General features: G+C 33.5%; 1 protein-coding gene across 2 annotated transcripts in view; it reads right to left on the bottom strand.

The window, feature by feature from the left end:
* Positions 1 to 19926, bottom strand: part of Arhgap32 (Rho GTPase activating protein 32) — a 285153-nt gene that overhangs the window by 62705 nt on the left and 202522 nt on the right. For both annotated transcript variants that reach the window (XM_076846177.2, XM_076846178.2), the window contains 4 exons: positions 17835 to 17972; positions 15446 to 15538; positions 14082 to 14204; positions 12179 to 12256 (listed from right to left, as the gene is read on the bottom strand). In XM_076846177.2, coding sequence (XP_076702292.1) covers positions 12179 to 12256; positions 14082 to 14204; positions 15446 to 15538; positions 17835 to 17972 — 432 coding nt within the window. The remainder of the gene's footprint in view (positions 1 to 12178; positions 12257 to 14081; positions 14205 to 15445; positions 15539 to 17834; positions 17973 to 19926) is intronic.

Here is a 19926-nt window from a genome sequence, read left to right as displayed (position 1 = left end):
GCAGCAGATGTTAAAGCTGAAAAATGAAAACTACATCACGTTGTATCTCCCTCTGTTGACAGACTCTGGGAAGAATAGAACAGTCTTCCAAGAGTGTGACTCATCTCAAAGTTCTGAGCTGTATAATTTCCATCTGTGTGGGATTATTTTCACACACTCATTTGCAGCATTCTTATTTCAATTTCTAGATCAATATTCCATGGTACTTCTTAAAATTATGAGGACATAACCAGTTATCATGAGCTGAAAAGGGGTTATTAAATGATTATCTGTTTTGCTTGCAAGATTTGTATTTGGGATTCTTAAAGCCCCTATATGCACTGCCTTCCAAAATTATGCTTTCAGTATTTGTTTTATTGATAAAATTCTGTAACACATTCTATTCAAATTTCTATTTCAATAAACGGCGAATATTTCCATGATTGATTGGAATTAGGTAAGAAAATGAAACATCCTTCTCATTTTCTCTTGTATGAGTTCTGTGAGAGGGTCTGAGGTGCACTGGTTAACAGCATTGTTTCAAGGTAAAGGATGTGGGTTCAGTCCTAAATCTACCACTTAGTAGGCTGGATGTGTAGTTTAGACACTCTGTGATTGTTTTTCTGTTTATACATGATAATGATAATACTTATCTCATATGGGTTTTATGATAATTAAGTGATTAGCATAGGTAAAATGCATTTGATGAGTGCATGTAGTAAGCGCTCATCAAATGTTATCTGTTATTATGCCAGTATATTACTCAAGACCTAGAGAGTTCTAGCTGCTCCATCAAATGGGTATGAAACATAATACACAGTTAAGTGACACATAACACATGTGTGTGTCCTTAAGTTTCCTCACTCTCAAAATGTCATTCTTTCCATAAAATTCTAATTCATTTTAGTTTATGCAAAACTGAAATTTTCCATAGACAAAAGGTTAGGTGCAAACCTGGCTTACACATGTTTTTTAGATTCTATGATCTGGAGGAAACTGCTTCATTTCCTAATTTGTTACATCAGGAGTAACTCTTACCTACACCTCAAAAGTTTATGTGAAAGCACAGAGACCAGTTTCTAAATTCAAATACCTTTCAGTAAATAAAAACTAGTTTTCCATCAGGCCCTCACAAAGACTGAAAAAAGTTTAATGAATTTCTTCAAAGAATTATATCATACACATTAGTTATATTCTCATCTTTTAAATTGTCTCAATACATTACGTTTAGATATGTAGGAAAGATGCTATTGTATACTTCATGAAATTTTACTGCAGGCACATCCAATACCTAACCCCAATCCCTGCTCTCTTGTCTCCCTTTCTTATAAAATGTAATATTATTAAATATTAGTTAAAGCAAATATCCAGTTTCCCAAACTCTTTGCATTTAGATGAATTCGAGACACACATAGGCACAACTCTAGACTCCTATCTTTTCTCTTTTTGCTGTAAATGCAGGTGGCATGACTGGGTCTGCAGCAGTCATCATTTGATCACAATGAAAGGCCAAGATGATCTCTAGGATTTTTGCTTATCATCAATAAACTACTGACATCAGTAGCAATAGCTACCTTTTCTCTTCACTTTTCTAAGTCTTGAAACCAAGAGCATTGCTAATAATCAAGGGGTCATTTACTGAAAACACTACATAAAAATAAATAAACAAAGATACATAAAAAAAAGAACACAAAATATTTTTTTAAAAACTTGTGAAAGGCAAACAGATTCCCTTTTATAAAATTTTCATCATGAAAAATAAAACTGTGTTCTGGTGAAGATATCATATAGAAGAATGGCTAACCCTAAAAATGCAGTTAATGAATACTTACACTTTTTTTACACTGAATATTTAACCTAATATTTTTTTACACTGAATATTTAATCTAATATTTTGCCAAATATACAAAATCCCGAGAAACTCAAAGTGTCCAATGGTAAAAGTGACTGAAACTCTGGCAATATTATCTATTAACTATGTCATCCTGTTTCATATCTTATTCTTCCTGTAGCAGTGCTAGAAAGGGAGAGAAGAATTTGGTACATAATCAGGGGTCAAAATGAGATTCAAGTCTAGGAAGAGCAAGCAAGGGAGAGAAAAAGCCATCACCTGGGGCCCATGATGGTAGAGAAGTACATAACAAAAACATAATAAGAAACGGAAAAGAGGAATGTAGTGATAAGGCTACGTTCTTATAAGAGAGGGGCTTACTAGAAGGAACTAGGGCCTTCATTTGAGTTTTTTCTTCAGGTCTTTGAGATAAAATGAGAAGAAGCCAGAGAGACTATTATATCCCTGTAGAGTTTAACAGCTGGCTCTCCCTGAGGGAAAAGGTCTTGATTTATAGGTTTGGCCAGTGTTCATGGTGCAAATACTCCTACCAGAGCTGGTTTTAAACTACCAACGGGACACAACCAAGCACAGAATTGAGAAGAGATGCAGAACAGCACTCTATTATATAGTATTGTACCATATAAATCCATTAAATGGAATGAACCTCAAGAGTACAGATAACAGTAAAATATTGTAAAATAATTACCCAAAAGATTTGATTCTAATATAATTCATTGATTGAAAATATTCATACTTTTATTCTTAATAATGATTGGGTTTAACAGCTATCCTACAAAATTCACAAAGATTTTACAATGGGCTCATGCTCATCATTAATTTATAGCTATCCATTTGGTCCTGTGCCTGTGCAACACTGAGAGATCCTAGAATTGCTTTCCAGCAGTCAAGCAAGTCTACAGCTCACCCTCTGGCTCTAGGAGAATAATGAGTGATGTAAGGGGAACCTCCTGAGTACCTTGAAGATACTCAAAGGGGGAAAAAACCAAGTTTGGCTTCAACAATATGTGTACTGAAAAATATTTTGGTGCAACTTAGAGGGAATGTTAGATAGAAAACTATTGGAATAAATTTAAGCCAAGAGCTTTGATGACAGTAGGAAGGGAAAGGAATCCTTGCTCAACAATAGTGCCTAATTCTAACAATAGTCCCTCTGATTCAACCAATCAAAACCTAAAAATAAATTTCAAGATAAAAAACAATGAGCTTATCACTGACTTTTAGAAAAATTTCTACTCTAATTTTTTTATTTCATTATGACTAGTGATATTTTAAGGCCATTAACAGAGCAAAATATTTTTATAAAGCTTAGTCAAGTACTTGTATTATTCCCAGAGACATACCATCAGTTGAAACTATTTGGCCTCAGGGAGTTAAAACTCCCAGGTTTCTAGTGTTTATATTCCATGACAACTGAAGTTAAAATTTAGATGCCCCATTCCCTTCCTTCCTGTATTTATTTCCTCCAGGGTACTATGTCCCTTTGGATCTTATTTGTTGATATTCTTATTGTTATTGTTGTTATCCAGTAAGAACACTGGGGTTGATCATTTGAGCTTCTAAATCAATTCCCTTAGTTTCCTTGCAATATTAATCTTCTGCCATAGCAGTCCCAGCCAACTCCCCAAATTACACCAGTATACATCCATAACTTGAATGTCAGGTGTTTCTGGAGAAAAATCACATTGCTGAGGAGATTCAAACTAATGCAAATCAATCTATTATCTAGAAATGCCAACTATTTTTTCCCACTTCCCATACATTCTTAGAGAACTGATTTTTTGATGTTGCAGTTAAGAAATCTTTGCCTCATCTCAAACCACAATTGTTTTCTTTTTTGTGCTTTACATCGGAGTATATGATCAATTTTTACGTTACTTTTGCAGACTCTGCAAGAAATAAAGTTTATTTTGAAGACAAAAACAGACCACTTTCTTCACTGAATTGATTTTATACTTCTGTTGAAAATCAGTTGTCTATGTATGTATGGGTCTATGTCTAGACTCCATTCTGTTTCATTAATCTACTTATCTCTATTTCCACTGATCCTACACTTTACTTAGGCTGTAGTTTTACAGTAAATCTTCAATACTGCTAGCTCTCCAACTTTTGTTCTTCAAATTTGTTTTGGCTCCTTTATTCTATCTAGGTCCTTTGCATTTCCATATGAATTATTTAATCTGCTTGTCAGTTTCTACACAAGAGTCTGCTAGGATTCTGACTGGTATCAGTTTGGGAAGAAATGACATCTTAACAATATAGACTTCCAACCCATAAACACAATATATCTCTCCATTTGTTTGGGCCTTCTTTAATTTCTCCCAGAAAGGTTCTGGAAATATTTTTAAAATTCAGATATTTTTTTCCAGATATATCCTTAAGTATTTCATATTTTATGCTGTTATAAATGGGTTTACTTTACTGTCTGATTGATGTTAATGTTGTCAGTCTGCCTTGACAACATTAATATGGTTTTCAAGTAGTTGTCTCAAATACTTATATCTAAATATTTATCACATACTTTAAGGACAAAAATTACTTTCCTTTTACTTATCCTTTATATTACATGTGAAACTTTACATAGACTTTTACAGAATTGTATATGCATCTAGGTAATTATATTATTTGTAGATTTTATTTCAGAATCACAAGAAGGGATTTCAGAAAGTATCATAAAGAGGGAGTACATTATGTGATGAGATTAAAAGCTACTATCTCTAGTGATCCTGTCAATTGCTTTTATGAAACTCAATGTTTAAGTGTAATATATCCTGATGCTTTCAAGTTAACAAACAGCTATCCATTAGGAAATTTATCTCTAAACACCCACTGCTAATGGCACTAAAAGAAAAATTAAAACATCAAGAACAATAATGAAAATGTACACATTTCTATGATTTACAGGAGGAAAAATCACAAAACTGGAATTCACCCTGTGTTTTGATCCTGGCTATACTATCTAGTTACTGTTTTGGTGAAACAAAACAATTTATCTAAATTTCTTTGTTTCTAGATTTCTAACATTGTAAAATGATAGATTACAACCAGATAGACCACTATCATCTTTTCTACTATAGAAATCTATAAGTCATACAAGGCAGAGTTTCAAAATAGTTGATTAAATTACTACTGTGATCTGTTTTTGGACCAGAATGCCTGTTTCGATGTAAACTCTGCACTAAAGAGAAGAGTAATAATGAGCTAGCTGTTTGACCCCTCCATGCTACAATTTCCTCCATTCATAAAATGAGATAACAGCACCTTCTTCATGAAGTATGAGGATAAAAGGTGAATTTGGAAAGCACATGGAATAGCACATGTAAGAAACACTCAAGAAGTGTTTGTAATCAGTTTTATTTTTAGTGTCATACATTCCCTTTTTTCTTCAATTCATGTAACATTATGAAAATTTACTACATAATATGATGTCCCATTACTTAACTGGAGAGGAAATATTTTGCTTTACTTGATTTTAAATAATGAAAAGGTACAGCTTTGTATTCCTGGATATTACAGTTTAAAGAGTCCCAGCTATCTTCCCTTTTGAATAAAGAAGACTTTTAACCATATTCAACTCCTATGGTAAGGAAATTTTTATTGTCCAAGAATTACTTCTCTGATATTTATGAAAAGAATAAAAACAAACAAAAAAACACACAACATTCTGAGTTAACTATGAAAAGTAAAATACTTGATCTTGATCATCTTGTGGAGAATCCACAAAATATGACCTTCATCTGTTCTGTTAATCTCCAAGTGGGATTTTAGCCACTAGATTAATTTCCTGACAAATGTGTTTTAAGGAGGACTTTCGGTGAAGAGGAACAACAAAACAACTGCTGTACTGTTAGCTGCTCATTCTATCTGCAAAGGATAAAAAACAGGAGGCTGGGTCAGTGATTCCTACATTCCATATGTGAGAATAATCCAATGAACGTGTTAAAATTTAGACTGTGCCCCTGCCCCTAAGATTCTGATGAAAAATATCCAGTTTTAACACATTTCTCAGGTCATTCTGATGCCAGTGGTTCCCAAATAAAACTCATAAAACTGTACCAGAGAAATAAATAATGTTCAAAAACATTAACATTATATTTGTATTATGCCTTTAACCTAAGAAAAATGGCTCTCAGAGGTCTTACCTCACATTTCCAACTACAGTCTACATATAGGAGCACAAGTCTGAGAGTAATGCCTGTGGCTTTCAAATCAAAGAAAATAAAGTGAAGAGGGTTTTCCTCCCTTCAGTTTATCATATAATGAAACATCTCAAAAATCAAAGATAAAAGAGTCAATATACTCCTTAAGAGGCAATTATACAGATTTCAGAATTTCAAATTACTGTAGTTAATATAATTTCACACTTCCTACTCCCAGAAGCTTAAGAAAAGAAAGAAAGTTAGGGTATAATTTAAACACAGGGATGAACTTATCCTTCTGTTCCCAAAGCTAAATTATGTTCTGGAAGAGGTACACTAAACAGAACTTAGCAAAATGCTGATCTTTACCAACCACCAGTCAACTAGCAGTTTACCTAGAGCACACATAGATAAAAATACAGAGAAGGTCTCACATCTTACCCCAAAACTACCTAAACAGAAATTTTGGGGTTTAGGTCCTGAGATTTAATCAATCACATTCATTTCTCTCTCTCTCTCTCTCTCTCTCTCTCTCTCTCTCTCTCTCTCTCTCTCTCTCTTTCTCATATGTGTGTGTGTTGTGTGTGTGTGTGTCTGTATGTTTGTTACTAGGGATGGAACCCAGAGGCTCAGGCATGCAAGGCAAACACTTTATAACTGTGCTCCAGACCCAGGTTGACATTTACTCTATGTTCCCCTGTTGATTCTCATGCACACTACAATTTGAGAATTAGTGGCAGAGAATATTATAATTTATTGGTAACAAAATAATGAAGAGAGCAGAGATGTACCCTTAAGCATATTCAGTAAATGCTATTTCGTGGACTAACTTTATTTGTAATTTAAAGCAATAATGCAACTACATTAAACACTTTTAACATGGCTAAATCCATCCCCACTCAAAAACTTGACAGTTATCAAATACCAGTGAGAGTGTGCTAGGTAGCAGAAACTCTTATTCATTGCTAGTGGGAATGTGGAATGGTACAGCTATTTTGAAACACAGTTTGGTGGTTTCTTATGAAATGGCACATATTCTTACTACATGATAAGCAATCATACTCCTTGGTATTTACCCAAAGGACTTGAAAACTTATGTTCACATAAAAACTTACACATGAATGTTTACAGCAGCTTTATTCATAATTGCTAAAAACATGGAAACAATCAAGATTCCTTCCATAAGTGATTAGATAATAAATCATGGTACATCCTTAACACCGAATATTAGTGATTAAAAAAAGGGAGCTATAGAACCATGGAAAGACATGAAAGAAATCTTAAACACAAATTACTAAGTGAAAGAAGCTAATCTGAAAAGACCATATGACAACCATATGACATTCTAAGAAAGGCAAAACTATGGAAATAGTAAAAGATCAGTGTTTACCAGAATTCAGAGAAAGGGTGAGATGAACAGGTGAAGCATGGAAGAATAACTGAAGGATGACTAAACAATTCTGTATGAAAATAAAATGATGGATATATGTCATTGGGCAATTGTCAAAATGCACAGAATATGCAACATCAAGAATGAAGACTAATGTAAATGATGGTCTATAGTTAATAACAGTATATTGATACTGGTTCATTAATTACAACAAAAAGCGAAGCCAAAACTGTTCTACTAACTGTGGGTAGGATTTATGGTTGCATTTTTATTATCTATGATTCTGGCCTGGGAGTTCCTCAGACCACTTTTCTAGAAACACTGCTTACCACGTACTTCAAGTAAACACATCCAACAACTGACATGAGGAAAAGGTCAGCATTTGCAAATTCTATTCATTGCATTGTTAAGTAAGATGTGAATACAGAAAAATTGTAGGAGGAGTAACTGTATGAAACTCCATGAACTATCTGCTCAATTATTTTGTAATACACTAAACTATACTAAAAATCGGGTCTATTTATTATTTTAAAAAATTCTAATAAGTACTTTCAAATACTAAAGAAAATCACAACACAGCAATTGCACAGCACTAGTTCATAGCAATATAAAGGAAAGGCTTCCGCAAGGAGACCTGAAGCATGCCAGGTCTTAATGGCAAGTGAGAAAGGAGACAACACACTTGTGGGACCTTGCTGAAAGAAAAAGTAGTGTACAAGCAACAGGTCATAACCTATGAGGCTGAGCAGAGCTGCAAATGCAGATATTTCAGAAAGTTTCTCATCAGTGCTTAGAACACAACAGCTCAGTGTACTCTGCCTCTACCATGGGAAGTAGCAGCCCATGCTATTGCTCCCTAATTATTTCTCCCAATTGGCACCCAAAGATTTGGATCCCCAGGAAGACCACTGTCCTGGCCACCCCCATGCCAAGTAAGCCCCTCATCTCCTCTGCACCATGAGGAAAGACAGGCTGCACCACTGTGCATCCTTTTCTGTGGTCTGCAGTCAGAGCCCAGTTTGCAGAATTGGCATATAACCAAAGCCAGTCAAACTGGCTGACTGAGGTATGCTCTTCCATGCCAGTCAGCCTGAGCCCACTGAGAGAGGTTTCACTGGGTCACCTGAAGATCCTCTCCCCAGAAGATACATACTTAAGACTACACTCTTGTAGGAACCCTTCCACAACCTCCAAGGAGAGTTCAGCTGGGCCATGAAGCCCAAGGAACTTCAGCCCAGCCCTAAAAGTGGTTCAACCCACCTTTCTATCCAGGTTGAATGACACCTATCATAAGCTAAATTGTATTCATCCCAAATAATTTGTTGAATTCTTAACTTCCATAGTTCAGAACTATAGCTGTATTTACAGATAAGGCTTTTAGTGAGAATTAAATGAGGTCATAGTGGGTGGGTCCTCATCTCACTGGATTACTATCCTTACAAGAAGAGGAGAAAAGAACTCAAAGACACCCACATGAACAGAGCAAATGCCATGTGAGGACACAGTAATAAGACAGCCTTCTGCAAACCAAGGAGAAAGGCCTCAGAAGAAATCAACTCTGCCAACATCTTGATTTTGAACTTCTAACTTTCAGAACTGTGCAAAAATAAATTTATGTTATTTAAGCCACCCAGTCTGTGGTATTTTATTATAGCAGCACTAGCAAACTATAACAGTATCTAACAGACAAATGAAAGAAGGTTAAAAACAACCATGCCCAATAACAGGAAAAATAAAATCTCACACACATATTTATAAAATAAGCATGACTGTTTGCATTCTGAATTTATATGACCCACCTACCTCAGAATTTATGAAATACCAAGAATTAAGATACAATTTACATTAGAAAAATTTAATATTGACCTTTTAAAAGGGCTCACATAAAAATGCCCCTTTAAAGAACATGTTTTTCTAATACTTTTACACTGTGAACTAGCTTTTAAAAATTAAAGTTTAAAGTAGCTTTTGGTGTAATATATCTACTATATAAAGGTAAGGTCCACTGTACATAAATTGTGGTTTTTAGCTCTGCTGAGGTCCTCTGAGCTACTACAGAAGGCCTCAGGGAATCTACCTAGGCAGGCACTATGGGGCTAGAGGTCCAGTGGGCTGACTTAAACTAATCAGGGCAGTTATACTGACACCTCTTCTCCTGCTGAGGTTATATGAGATTCTCTTTGATTAACCATCTTACTAGTTAAAAAATTAAAAGTATGAGAGTCATCAGAAAAGTTATTATTTCGTGATTTTTAAAACAGAAAATCAGGACATAAAAGGGCTATAGATTACAGTTATCATATACATGGATAATTAAGATTATCTTCCACTCTTAAAGGATATCTCAGGAGAAACACATCTTCAGAATTTTTAAATACCTATCAAGATTAGGGAACTTCATGAGTTGCCTGAGGAGGAGCTTTTCCCCAGGATACAATTTATTAATCATTACATAAAACCTTAACTAACACTCAGTCTCTACCAGTAAACAGGTATGCTTTGTAGCCCTCAGCTAGTTAATCTTTACCACAATCCTCATTGGTTGGGAAGGAAAGATGTTCTTTTCTACAGCACAGAAAACTGAAGCGAAGAGAGTTAATAATTTGAGAGTGAATATAGAAATCGTGCTCAGTGCTCTTCAGGCAATAGGACAGAGACTCATTTAACATCCTGACAGTTTATTAAACTTCTCAAAAACTGCCTTCTCTCCATAAAAATAGGAGATTAAAAACTATCTGGAAGTTTCTTGAAATTAAAGAACACACTGCATGTAAAATGCCAAATGCTTTGTGCATAGCAGATGCTCAACAAGTCTCCCAACTCCCACCTTCCCTTGAAGTCTTACAAATGGACTAATGTGTAGGACTGCAAGGCATAGGGAACCAGGTGGATTCTTTCCTTAAAATATTGGACTCCTTTGTAATAAAAAAAAAAAAAGAAAAAGAAAAAGAAAAGAAAAAGTTTTGACATTTAAAGTCTTGCTTCTGGTTTTAAGGGGACCCCCACATCAACTGCTGTTCTCACAGGAACACTCCACCTTGATCTACATAGACACCATTGCCTTTCTGAGACTAATACGAAAAATAACATTCCTACAGGAGCAAGTTTTATTATCAATGACAGAGAAATCTCCTTGAATTTAAAACACTTGTTTTTATATTAAATAATGTGTTTTGGCAATAAACTAAGTTATAACAGTTTTAGAATACTTAATTTATGACTTTAAGAGAATTAGTCTGTTTAGGTAATGGACTTACTTGTGTGGGTCTAAATAAAATAATTAGGAAGATAAGTCTACACCTAGCATATAGTCATTGATCAATAAATAACGGTTATACAAATAAAGACAAACTTGTTACTATTTTTACAATCAAAATTAAAATGTTGAAAAGGAGTACAGAGATTTTAAGTGGAACCTTTTGGTTTTAAGAAGAAATTCAATTTCAAAGACTCCAAATAAACTGGTGAATTGTTATATATGCTTTTTTATTAGAAATGTATAGATAAAATTAAATTTTTAAGATAAAAAACAGAATTATTTAAATTTTATATCAACATTTATTGAGAAACACCCACACCCACACCCACACCCACACACACACACACACACACACACACCCCTGGCCTGGTCTAAGTACTTTACACTTTCCTCTTCATACTTTTAACCTTCATGACAAAGTCTACATGGAAAAAATTTTGTCTGCAATCCCCACTTTACAAATGGAGAAACAGAGGCACAGATCATTAAATAATTTGCCCAAGATAATACATGATTATAGTTCAGGCAATTTGACTCTGGACCCCATAATTAACTCCTATAGTATACTGTTTTAAATGGTATTAACATTCATTTATAAAATACATTTTATAAACAGTTAATAATCAGGATTTTTTAATATGTCAAGCTCAAAATATTTATATACTAGTAATCAAATTTCTGACTCTGTAGTGAAAGTGGTTTACTTGTGTAGCATTTCACAATTCTTTTATGGGGAAACCACACACACACACGCATACACACCATGGATTAAGAACATAATTTTAAAGAATTTTCAGAGTCTCCTTTATGGACAATTTTAAAAGAGAAAAGAAACCCCATTCCATTCTATGAAAATTAGTCCCAAGTTAATTTAAAAGATGCCATTGTAAAGTCTTAAATTAAACAATTTACATGTATATAGAAAATATAAATGAGAAGACTTTAGATTCTACTGTTGTTCTGTAACACAGTAAGTTTCTAACAAAAGTTATAATGATTTTTATAGAAAAATTTTATCAAACTGACTTATTTTTAATAAGTATATTTTTAAAAGAAAATATACATGAATGATGATTTAAAACTAACACTAAGCTGGATGCTGTGGTCCACGCCTGTAATCCCAGCAGCTTGGGAGGCTGAGGCAGGAGGATTGCAAGTTCAAAGCCAACCTCAGCAAAAGCAAGGTACTAAGCAAATCAGTGAGACCCTGTCTCTAAGTAAAAATACAAAACAGGGCTTGGGATGTGGCTCAGTGGTTGAGTGCTCTTGAGTTCACTCCCTAGGAAACCACCTCCCCCACTTCCCAGAAAAAACAAATTAATACTAAAAGCAGCTCTCAGGCCTGAGACCCTGCTCACACTGGCAGAATGATAAAGAAGGGGGAGAAAACAAAACAAAACCACAAAAGCAACTGCACAAGGAAATCCAGGTTTAATGCCATTTAAAGACAACATTTCTGATGAAAAAGTCCACTTGCAGTACACCTTAGAAATAGGATTCTTAATGACATACAGACAAGTGTTCTTAGAATTTTTCCACACCTAATTTTTGTTGCTTACCTGAAATCCATGCTTGCCTCTCCACCATGTACTTAACACTTTGGGGGGCATATCAATAACGGAAACAATGTCTCCCACCTAAAAGAATCAAACTTTTAGTAAAATTGTTTTAGTTCAATTTTAAATCAATTGCTATACCTAGAGTTTAAATTTGAACTGCACAAAAGGACAGAGTACTATTTTATGCTCTGGCTAATAGTTTCTGGAAAAATATATTACCTCTTAAAGTAATTTAATAATCTTACTTTTTGCTAAGGAAAGTTCTAAAAAAAATGTTAAGCAACACAAAAACTGTGATCTTAGTAACTCATATGCAGTAATGTCAGAAAGCTAGATTTTAGATGAAGATTTTTTTAATGCTAGGTATCATACCATTATCATCAGTTATGCTTTAAAATACTGACTCCTATGTATATTGGGTTGGACTATACCATGGTGCAAAAGTGATATGCACTCGGTAGAAACTGTGCTTCAAATTTTGAATTTTGATTGTTTCCCAGGCTAGTAATATGTATAATACTCTTCTGTGATACTGCATAACACGGAGCCACAGCTCCAAATAGTCATGTCACAAGGGCAGACAACTGAGAAACTACAATGCCCTTGTTGCTAAGCCAGGATGTTCAGTAGGTTAGGCATGTTTGATATATTTTTAACTTAACAGTATTTTCAACTTAAAATGGGTTCAGTGGGTTATAACCCCATGCTAAGTTGTAGAACTTGTGTACTTTGTAACCACTGTCACTGGAAGCAATGAGATTCACTTACAGAAGTTTCAAATACCCATATTTAAAACAATAATACCATTAATGTTACCATTATGTTACCACGTGCAAGCCATTATACTGATACATCTTATTTAATCATATAGGAAAAGCCCAAGATGGATTGTTCTTAGTAAGTACAAAATGTGATGACAATTCCACTCCTTTCAACAACCCACTATAGTCCAACACTCCACTATAGACCTAACTTTCTTCATTGTAAAAAGCAAGCTAGTGAGTTTACATGAATATTTTAATAATTTTAATTATAATAATTAAGTAATTTTCATAGAAGTTATATTCCTCCATCAAAACAAGTGCTATTATCTATGAAAAACAAAGTTTAATACTTAAGAGCACTATAACTAATATATACATTTTTAGGAACCTACATATTTACTCTGACTTCTCAAGTCATAACTAAGCCATCTTCATAGTCATATTTGCTAAGAGGTATGATATCTTTGAAGACCTACATTTCTTTCTGTACAGAACCTAAGAGTGTAGTTTGAAAACCATTCAGAAGCTACACAGTAAAAACTGATACTCTTCTATCTTAAACTGAATAACTGTTAGCATTTGTCTTTTACCACCTGAGACATAGTTTTAGAGGAAGAAATGTAATTCCCCTCTCCTTTTGCATCTGATCAAGAAATATTCATTCACCCTCCATCTGGTCCTTTAACTCAATCTTTAAACAAACATTTTTAAAAGATATTACTGGGTATCACTGTTTTTATGCACTAAAAGCACAGAGAAAGAAATTGCTATCAAGAGGGTCCACTGAAACAAACAGGAGGAAAACTATGATTAAATGTAATAACTGATATGTCATAGATAAGCCATGAAAGCTTTTCTGAATGACATTCATTCCAGCTTTTGGGGGTATTATCTGCATGCAGTAAGGTGAGGGATACCAAGGATGGCTTTCTAGAAGAAATGAGAGATGATGAAGCTGAGTGTTAAAGGATGGACATAATCACTTAAACAAAAATAGAAAAGTTTCCAGGCCAAAAGATAAAGGACTTCAGAAATACCTGGTGCTTTTAATTTGTTAAAATTAAGTAAATGATTTAAACACTTAAGCATGAGGCTAGAAAGGTAACGGGGACTAAAGAGCAAAATGCATAATTATTTACCTCTAATGTCAGTTCATCTGGAGCCCGAGCAGTGTACCTCTTGATAACATGGGCAGCACCAACAGCAGGAGTGTTGATGGATGATTCCTCATGAACTAGAAGATGATTTCCCTTATTATCAATCTGTAATGAAGCACACATACCATGAGACAGTTAAAAACATGGAACCTGCACAAGTTTCTTTGACTACTTATAAAATATAATTCAATTTAATTTAGACAGATAATAATTCAAAGTCTTTTAAAAAACACCAATACCACTTATTAGATAGTTAATGTGTGACAGTCATTGTGCTATGGCATTTAACCTACATCATTTCAACACTATTTCAATGCTAAAGTTGGAAGAGGTTAAACAAAGAAAAAGTAATTCAATCTTTCATAAGATAGGAAAAAATAAATTACAAAAACACATAGTATGTAATGGAAAAGTCAAGGTTAAGAGTACAGTTGCTTTCAACAGTTCAATATGCTTTCTACTTTCCTTGTTGTCATCCCAATTTCCGTTGGGAGTAGAAAATACATAACTATATGCAAATTAAGCACAAATATCTAACATATTTATAGGATAACGTTTCTTTTTTTATTTTTTCAAAAAATAAATGACAGCGGAATATATTACAATTCTTACTACACATATACAGCATAATTCTTCCTATCTCTGGTCTTTTTATAAATATTTATTTTTTAGTTGTAATTGGATATAATACCTTTATTTTATTTATTTTTATGTGGTGATGAGGTTCGAACCCAGGGCCTCACATATGCTAGGCAAGTGCTCTACTGCTGAGCCACAACTCCAGCCCCTACAGGATAATATTTCACTCAATATACTCTTAAATCAGATCCTTTAAAATAGCTATTACTTGTTGGTAAATAAGTGAAAAACATTTTCAATTATTAGCTGGGCAAGGTGGTGCTCATCTGTAACCACAGCAACTTGAGAAGCTAAGGCAGAATAGCAAGCTCAAAGCCAGCCTCAGTAACTTAACAAGATTTTGTCTCAAAATAAAAAATAAAATGGGTTAGGAATGCAGCTTAATGGTAAAAGCACCCCCAGTTTCAATTCCCTTTACCACAAAATTCAATTATTAAGTAAACTAAAAAATATATAGTTTGCTCAATGTGAACACTAATACTCTGAATACCAAAAAAGTATCAAGATTCATAAAATATATTAAAACTCATTTCACAAATTATCAAAGGAGACTTGAGATGAAAAACATTTTATGCATCACATATCCATCCTCCCAGATGAGAACTCCACTACTTTTGATTATTGATACTCAACTATCAAATTAATATTAAATTTCTTAAGTAAATAACTTTAAATTAAATTTTCATAAGAAGTGAATTAGGTAATACCTCCATCCAAGTAAGGGCAGGCCCACAGTTGATCTTGTTACCAGCAATAGCTGAAAGGCGTGACAGGTAAGCCATGAGCATCTGAGTGACTGACTGCAAAGAAAAAGTTCAGTGTAACTCACAGGAAAGACACTGTACTCTCCGGCAGAGAAACTCTAAAGTGAACTGTTTACTGGTGGGGTGGAGGTGTGTTTACAGATCTTGAAGCATTTTAATGGTTACAGAGGATTTCACAAAGGACAGCCACTGAAACTATAGGCACTGACATAATGATTCAGACCCAGGGCTTCAACTTTTTACTCCTTATCATCAATGGTTATGTCATTCTACAACACTGTAAGTTATTTACTGCTCTATTTTTATATTGAAAATGTAAAATAAAATGTTTATTACAGATCCATATTTGATTATTCTGCCTAGCTTTCCCCTGATTTCCAGAAACCCTATTCTCCAAGACTCTCTATAATCTTCCATGCCTGTGCCAGGTAGGAGCAGCCATGTTCATGAATGATCCTACCCTATGGAATAGCACATTGTCCATGAGTCTGAGAAAAATGAAGAAATAAGCAGAGATGGGAAATGAATACGAAGACTTCTAGGTTTTCTATAGTAAGAAGCAATCTTTGTGATTTTAAGACATCCCTAAGCCTCTAATGCAGGATCAGTCCCCCCATGACTGAAGATGGCTCTTTTTTGCCCTATCTACTTAAACTGCCTTGGAATTAATTTTAAATTTAAAAGTACTTCCTCTTAGGATTTATAACTGCAGCTCAAAAGTCTAATGCTTATTCTTTTGAGGAAAAAAAAAAATCTGCTTCTTGTTCTATGGATAGTTATAGGATTTTTCTCTGTTTTGATATCCTAAAATTTCACTACAATGCTTCTTGGTGTGTGTGAGTCCTTTCGCTCATTATATGGTAGCACTCATGGGCCCTCTGAATCTGAAAATATTGTTTTCTTTATTTATGGGGAAGTTTTTATATTAATTTTTATTTCTTCCTCTCTGATTTGTTCTCCTATAATCCCTATTAGTAGGAACTGCTCTGGATCCATTCTCCACAATTTTCAACTATACTCTCAAAACTTTTTAATTTTTTGTCCCTTTCAGGACAATATTCTTTTTTTAAAAGTTAAATGTTAGTTATATTTTTGTTTACAACAGATACAAATAATTTACAGCTAATAGAATAGATAACGTAAGAGGTAAAGCTTATAGCCCTTTTTGATATTGTTTTTTAAAACTAATCCAGCCATCTTAACCTAATATTCTTTCAATAGTAATACTTCATAAAGTGCCTTTTGTTTGTAAATAACTTATTTCTCAAGCACTATTGTTTTTCATGTTAACAATCAGTTAGATAAAATATTTCCTTTTATTTAGAATTTTGCATTTGGAAAGTTGTACTTGAACATCTCTAACTCCATACTCCAAACCAACAGTACCTCTTTATGTTCTACCCCCTAAACAGTTTTCTATTCAAACAAATCCAATGCTTTATACACATTGTTACCACCTTAAAATTCCCTTGTCAGGACCATATTCTTATAAATGACTTGACTTGACCTCAAGCTCACTAACTCTCTCTTTAGATATTTTCATTTTATATGTACTTCAGTTATTCAGATTGGTTATTATTAAAAGATCATATGTTCTTTTCCAAAGTTTCTGATTATCTAATTTTACAAAAATCTGTCCTTATTCATGGATATTATAATTCACTTCCCCTCAGAGGACAGCAATCATACATTCAAAGGCCTTCTGATGTACATTCTTCTCAGTTATATTCTGTTCACTCAGTACTTGCATGTAAAACTTCTAATTTACCTACCTTCTAGAATCATCCTATATGGGTTTTAGGCTATATTTTCTGTTCCCATAAATCTTATTCCACCTACTTTCAAAGACTCCTCCCAATTTTTGACTCCCAAAAGAATTTTTTGTTGACTAATGCTATAAAGAATTTATTTTCTTTTAAATTTAAAAAAACCTTTTTTTTTTTTTTTGCTAGAAATATTTAGCAGGAATGGAAACATGTGCACACACAACCTGCCATTATAAACTAATCAAACAGCACTGTTTGAATGTGGATTTTCTGTTTACTAGGAAGTAAACATTTTTAATTTTTCATGTTCTCATGTGCTATTTAAAGAATGGTTGCTAACATATAATGCCTGTTTACATATTATCATTATGAGGACTTTCTCCCTTATAAAATTATACACTGAACCAATTTTAACTATAAACATCCTACTAATGTTTCTGTTATGAAATAGAAATGATATGTAATCCCAGGAATGACTCTAAGTGCTCAACATAAACTTTTATCTAGTATACAGACAAAAGTTTCTACTAATTCATATATAATATGTAGTGATCACTTCTGCTTACCTCTGGACTGTCCTTAAGACTGTCAGAACGGGGAAGCTCTGAGAGCTGGGAGAATCTTCGGTCATAAATACAGAGATGAAGATGTTTATCAAGTACCCGAAAATCTTCATAACTTCTTTTAACAATCCAGCTTTTGCCCTATGAGTAGGGAAGAAACACTCCTATAATCGATCTTTATCTGGAAATGCTTTGGTATCAGGCCTTATTTTATAATGGTAGTTTATTCCTGAGACTTTATACTTTCTTTTTTTTTCCTTTTTTTTTTAAATTTCTTACCTACATGACAATAGTGGAATGCATTACAATCATAATTATCCATTCACAACACCATTTTTCATAACTCTGTCTATAAAGTATGTCCACTCAAAATTATGCCATTATACATGAGCTCTAGAAACTTTATACTTTCTAATAAGAAGTTTCTATTAACTCGATAGTAAATAGTTAAACTCCAAAACACTCTAGTGAATTATATTATACTGAAAGGTCAATAATGGAAAATAAGATAGAATTTTCCATTAACCCTCTTCCTACTACTGGTCAAAGTCCACAGACTCTGTTTGAGAATAACTGTTAGGTAGTGAAATAGTACATGACTTTAAACCTATGGGGAAAAAAAACATAAAATAACTCTGGGTCAGAGAATACTTCCTAAAATTAAAGAAAAATAAAATCAGTTGATTGACTAGTTATTACAAACATTTTCTATTACTGAGACTGGAAATATACTCAAAATCAAAACTATAAAACTATACTTCTAGTAAGGTATTAATTCCAGATTATATAGGATTATCAAGCAACTTAATAGCAAAAAATAATAACATGATTTTAAAATGGGCAACAGACTAAACAAACATTTCTCAAAAGAAGACATACTACTGTCCAACAGGTTTATAAAGAAATGGTCAATATCACTAATCATCAGGGAAATATAAGTAAAAAGTATAAAAAGATACATCAATTCAATTAAAATGTCTATTATTAAAAAGAAGATAACAAGTTCTGATACAGATGTGGAGAAAAGGGGACACCTGTATACTGTTAGTAGAAATATAATTAGTATAGCCATTATATAAAACTATGGAGGTTCATCAAAAAATTAAAATAGATTTACTATATGGTTTGACATTCCCATAGCCTATCGGGTATATATCCTATGTATTTTATATACATATCAAAATGTCAAAGAAATACTTGCACTCCCATGTTCCATTGTAGTACTATGCACAATGGTCACATTATGGAAACAATTTAAGTGTCCATCCATGGATGAATAGATTTCAAAAATGTGATATATATATATATATACACACACACACACACACATATACATACACACACACAATTAAAGATTAATTCAGCCCCACAAGAGAAGAAAATTCTGTCATTTGCAACAGTAAGTATGAACCTGAAGAACATTATGCTGAGAGAAATAAGCCAGGCCAAAAGAGAAAAAATCATACCTCATGTTCTCACTTATAGGTGGAATCTCAAACAATGAAACTCAGAGATAACAGAGAATAGAATGGTGATTACCAGAGACTGGTGGGAGAGGGGTTTTAGAAAGAATAGAGAGATATTTGAAAACAGGATGAAGTTGTAGCTATACAGGAGGAATAAATGCTAAGTATTTAGGGTGAAATAAACAAAAAACTCAGAATGGAATAATTTAATTAAACAGGTTGGTTTTGTTTCCTTGGGACAGTCCTCCTATACAGATATTTAAAATAAATTTTTAAAAAGGTTTTAAAATACATTGTTTTATGCTTTGTATTTATTTGACCAGTCAACTTTTAGCTCATTTTGGCTTTGTCTTACCAAGTATCACATGAAAATGTGAAGCAGCATGAAAATAATATTGATTCAGTTACGTTTCAGAAATGATCATGTTTGTCAGATTGCAAAATCATGTTGTATTTCTGGTTTCTGATCTGGCATAAAAGAAACTTAAAAGTCACCATTCCAAATAAAAGCTGAAAAAACTGAAAACCAACAAATCTTAGATGCATTACAGGGAAAACTGCTGTCCCTCAAATTGGGGAAAGACAGGTGAATACAGAGAATCATAACCATTATAACTGGAATAGAAATC

The sequence above is a fragment of the Callospermophilus lateralis genome, chromosome 2 (genome assembly GCF_048772815.1).
Source record: "Callospermophilus lateralis isolate mCalLat2 chromosome 2, mCalLat2.hap1, whole genome shotgun sequence".
Taxonomy (NCBI): Eukaryota; Metazoa; Chordata; class Mammalia; order Rodentia; family Sciuridae; genus Callospermophilus; species Callospermophilus lateralis.
This window is presented reverse-complemented; position numbering and strand designations above follow the sequence as displayed.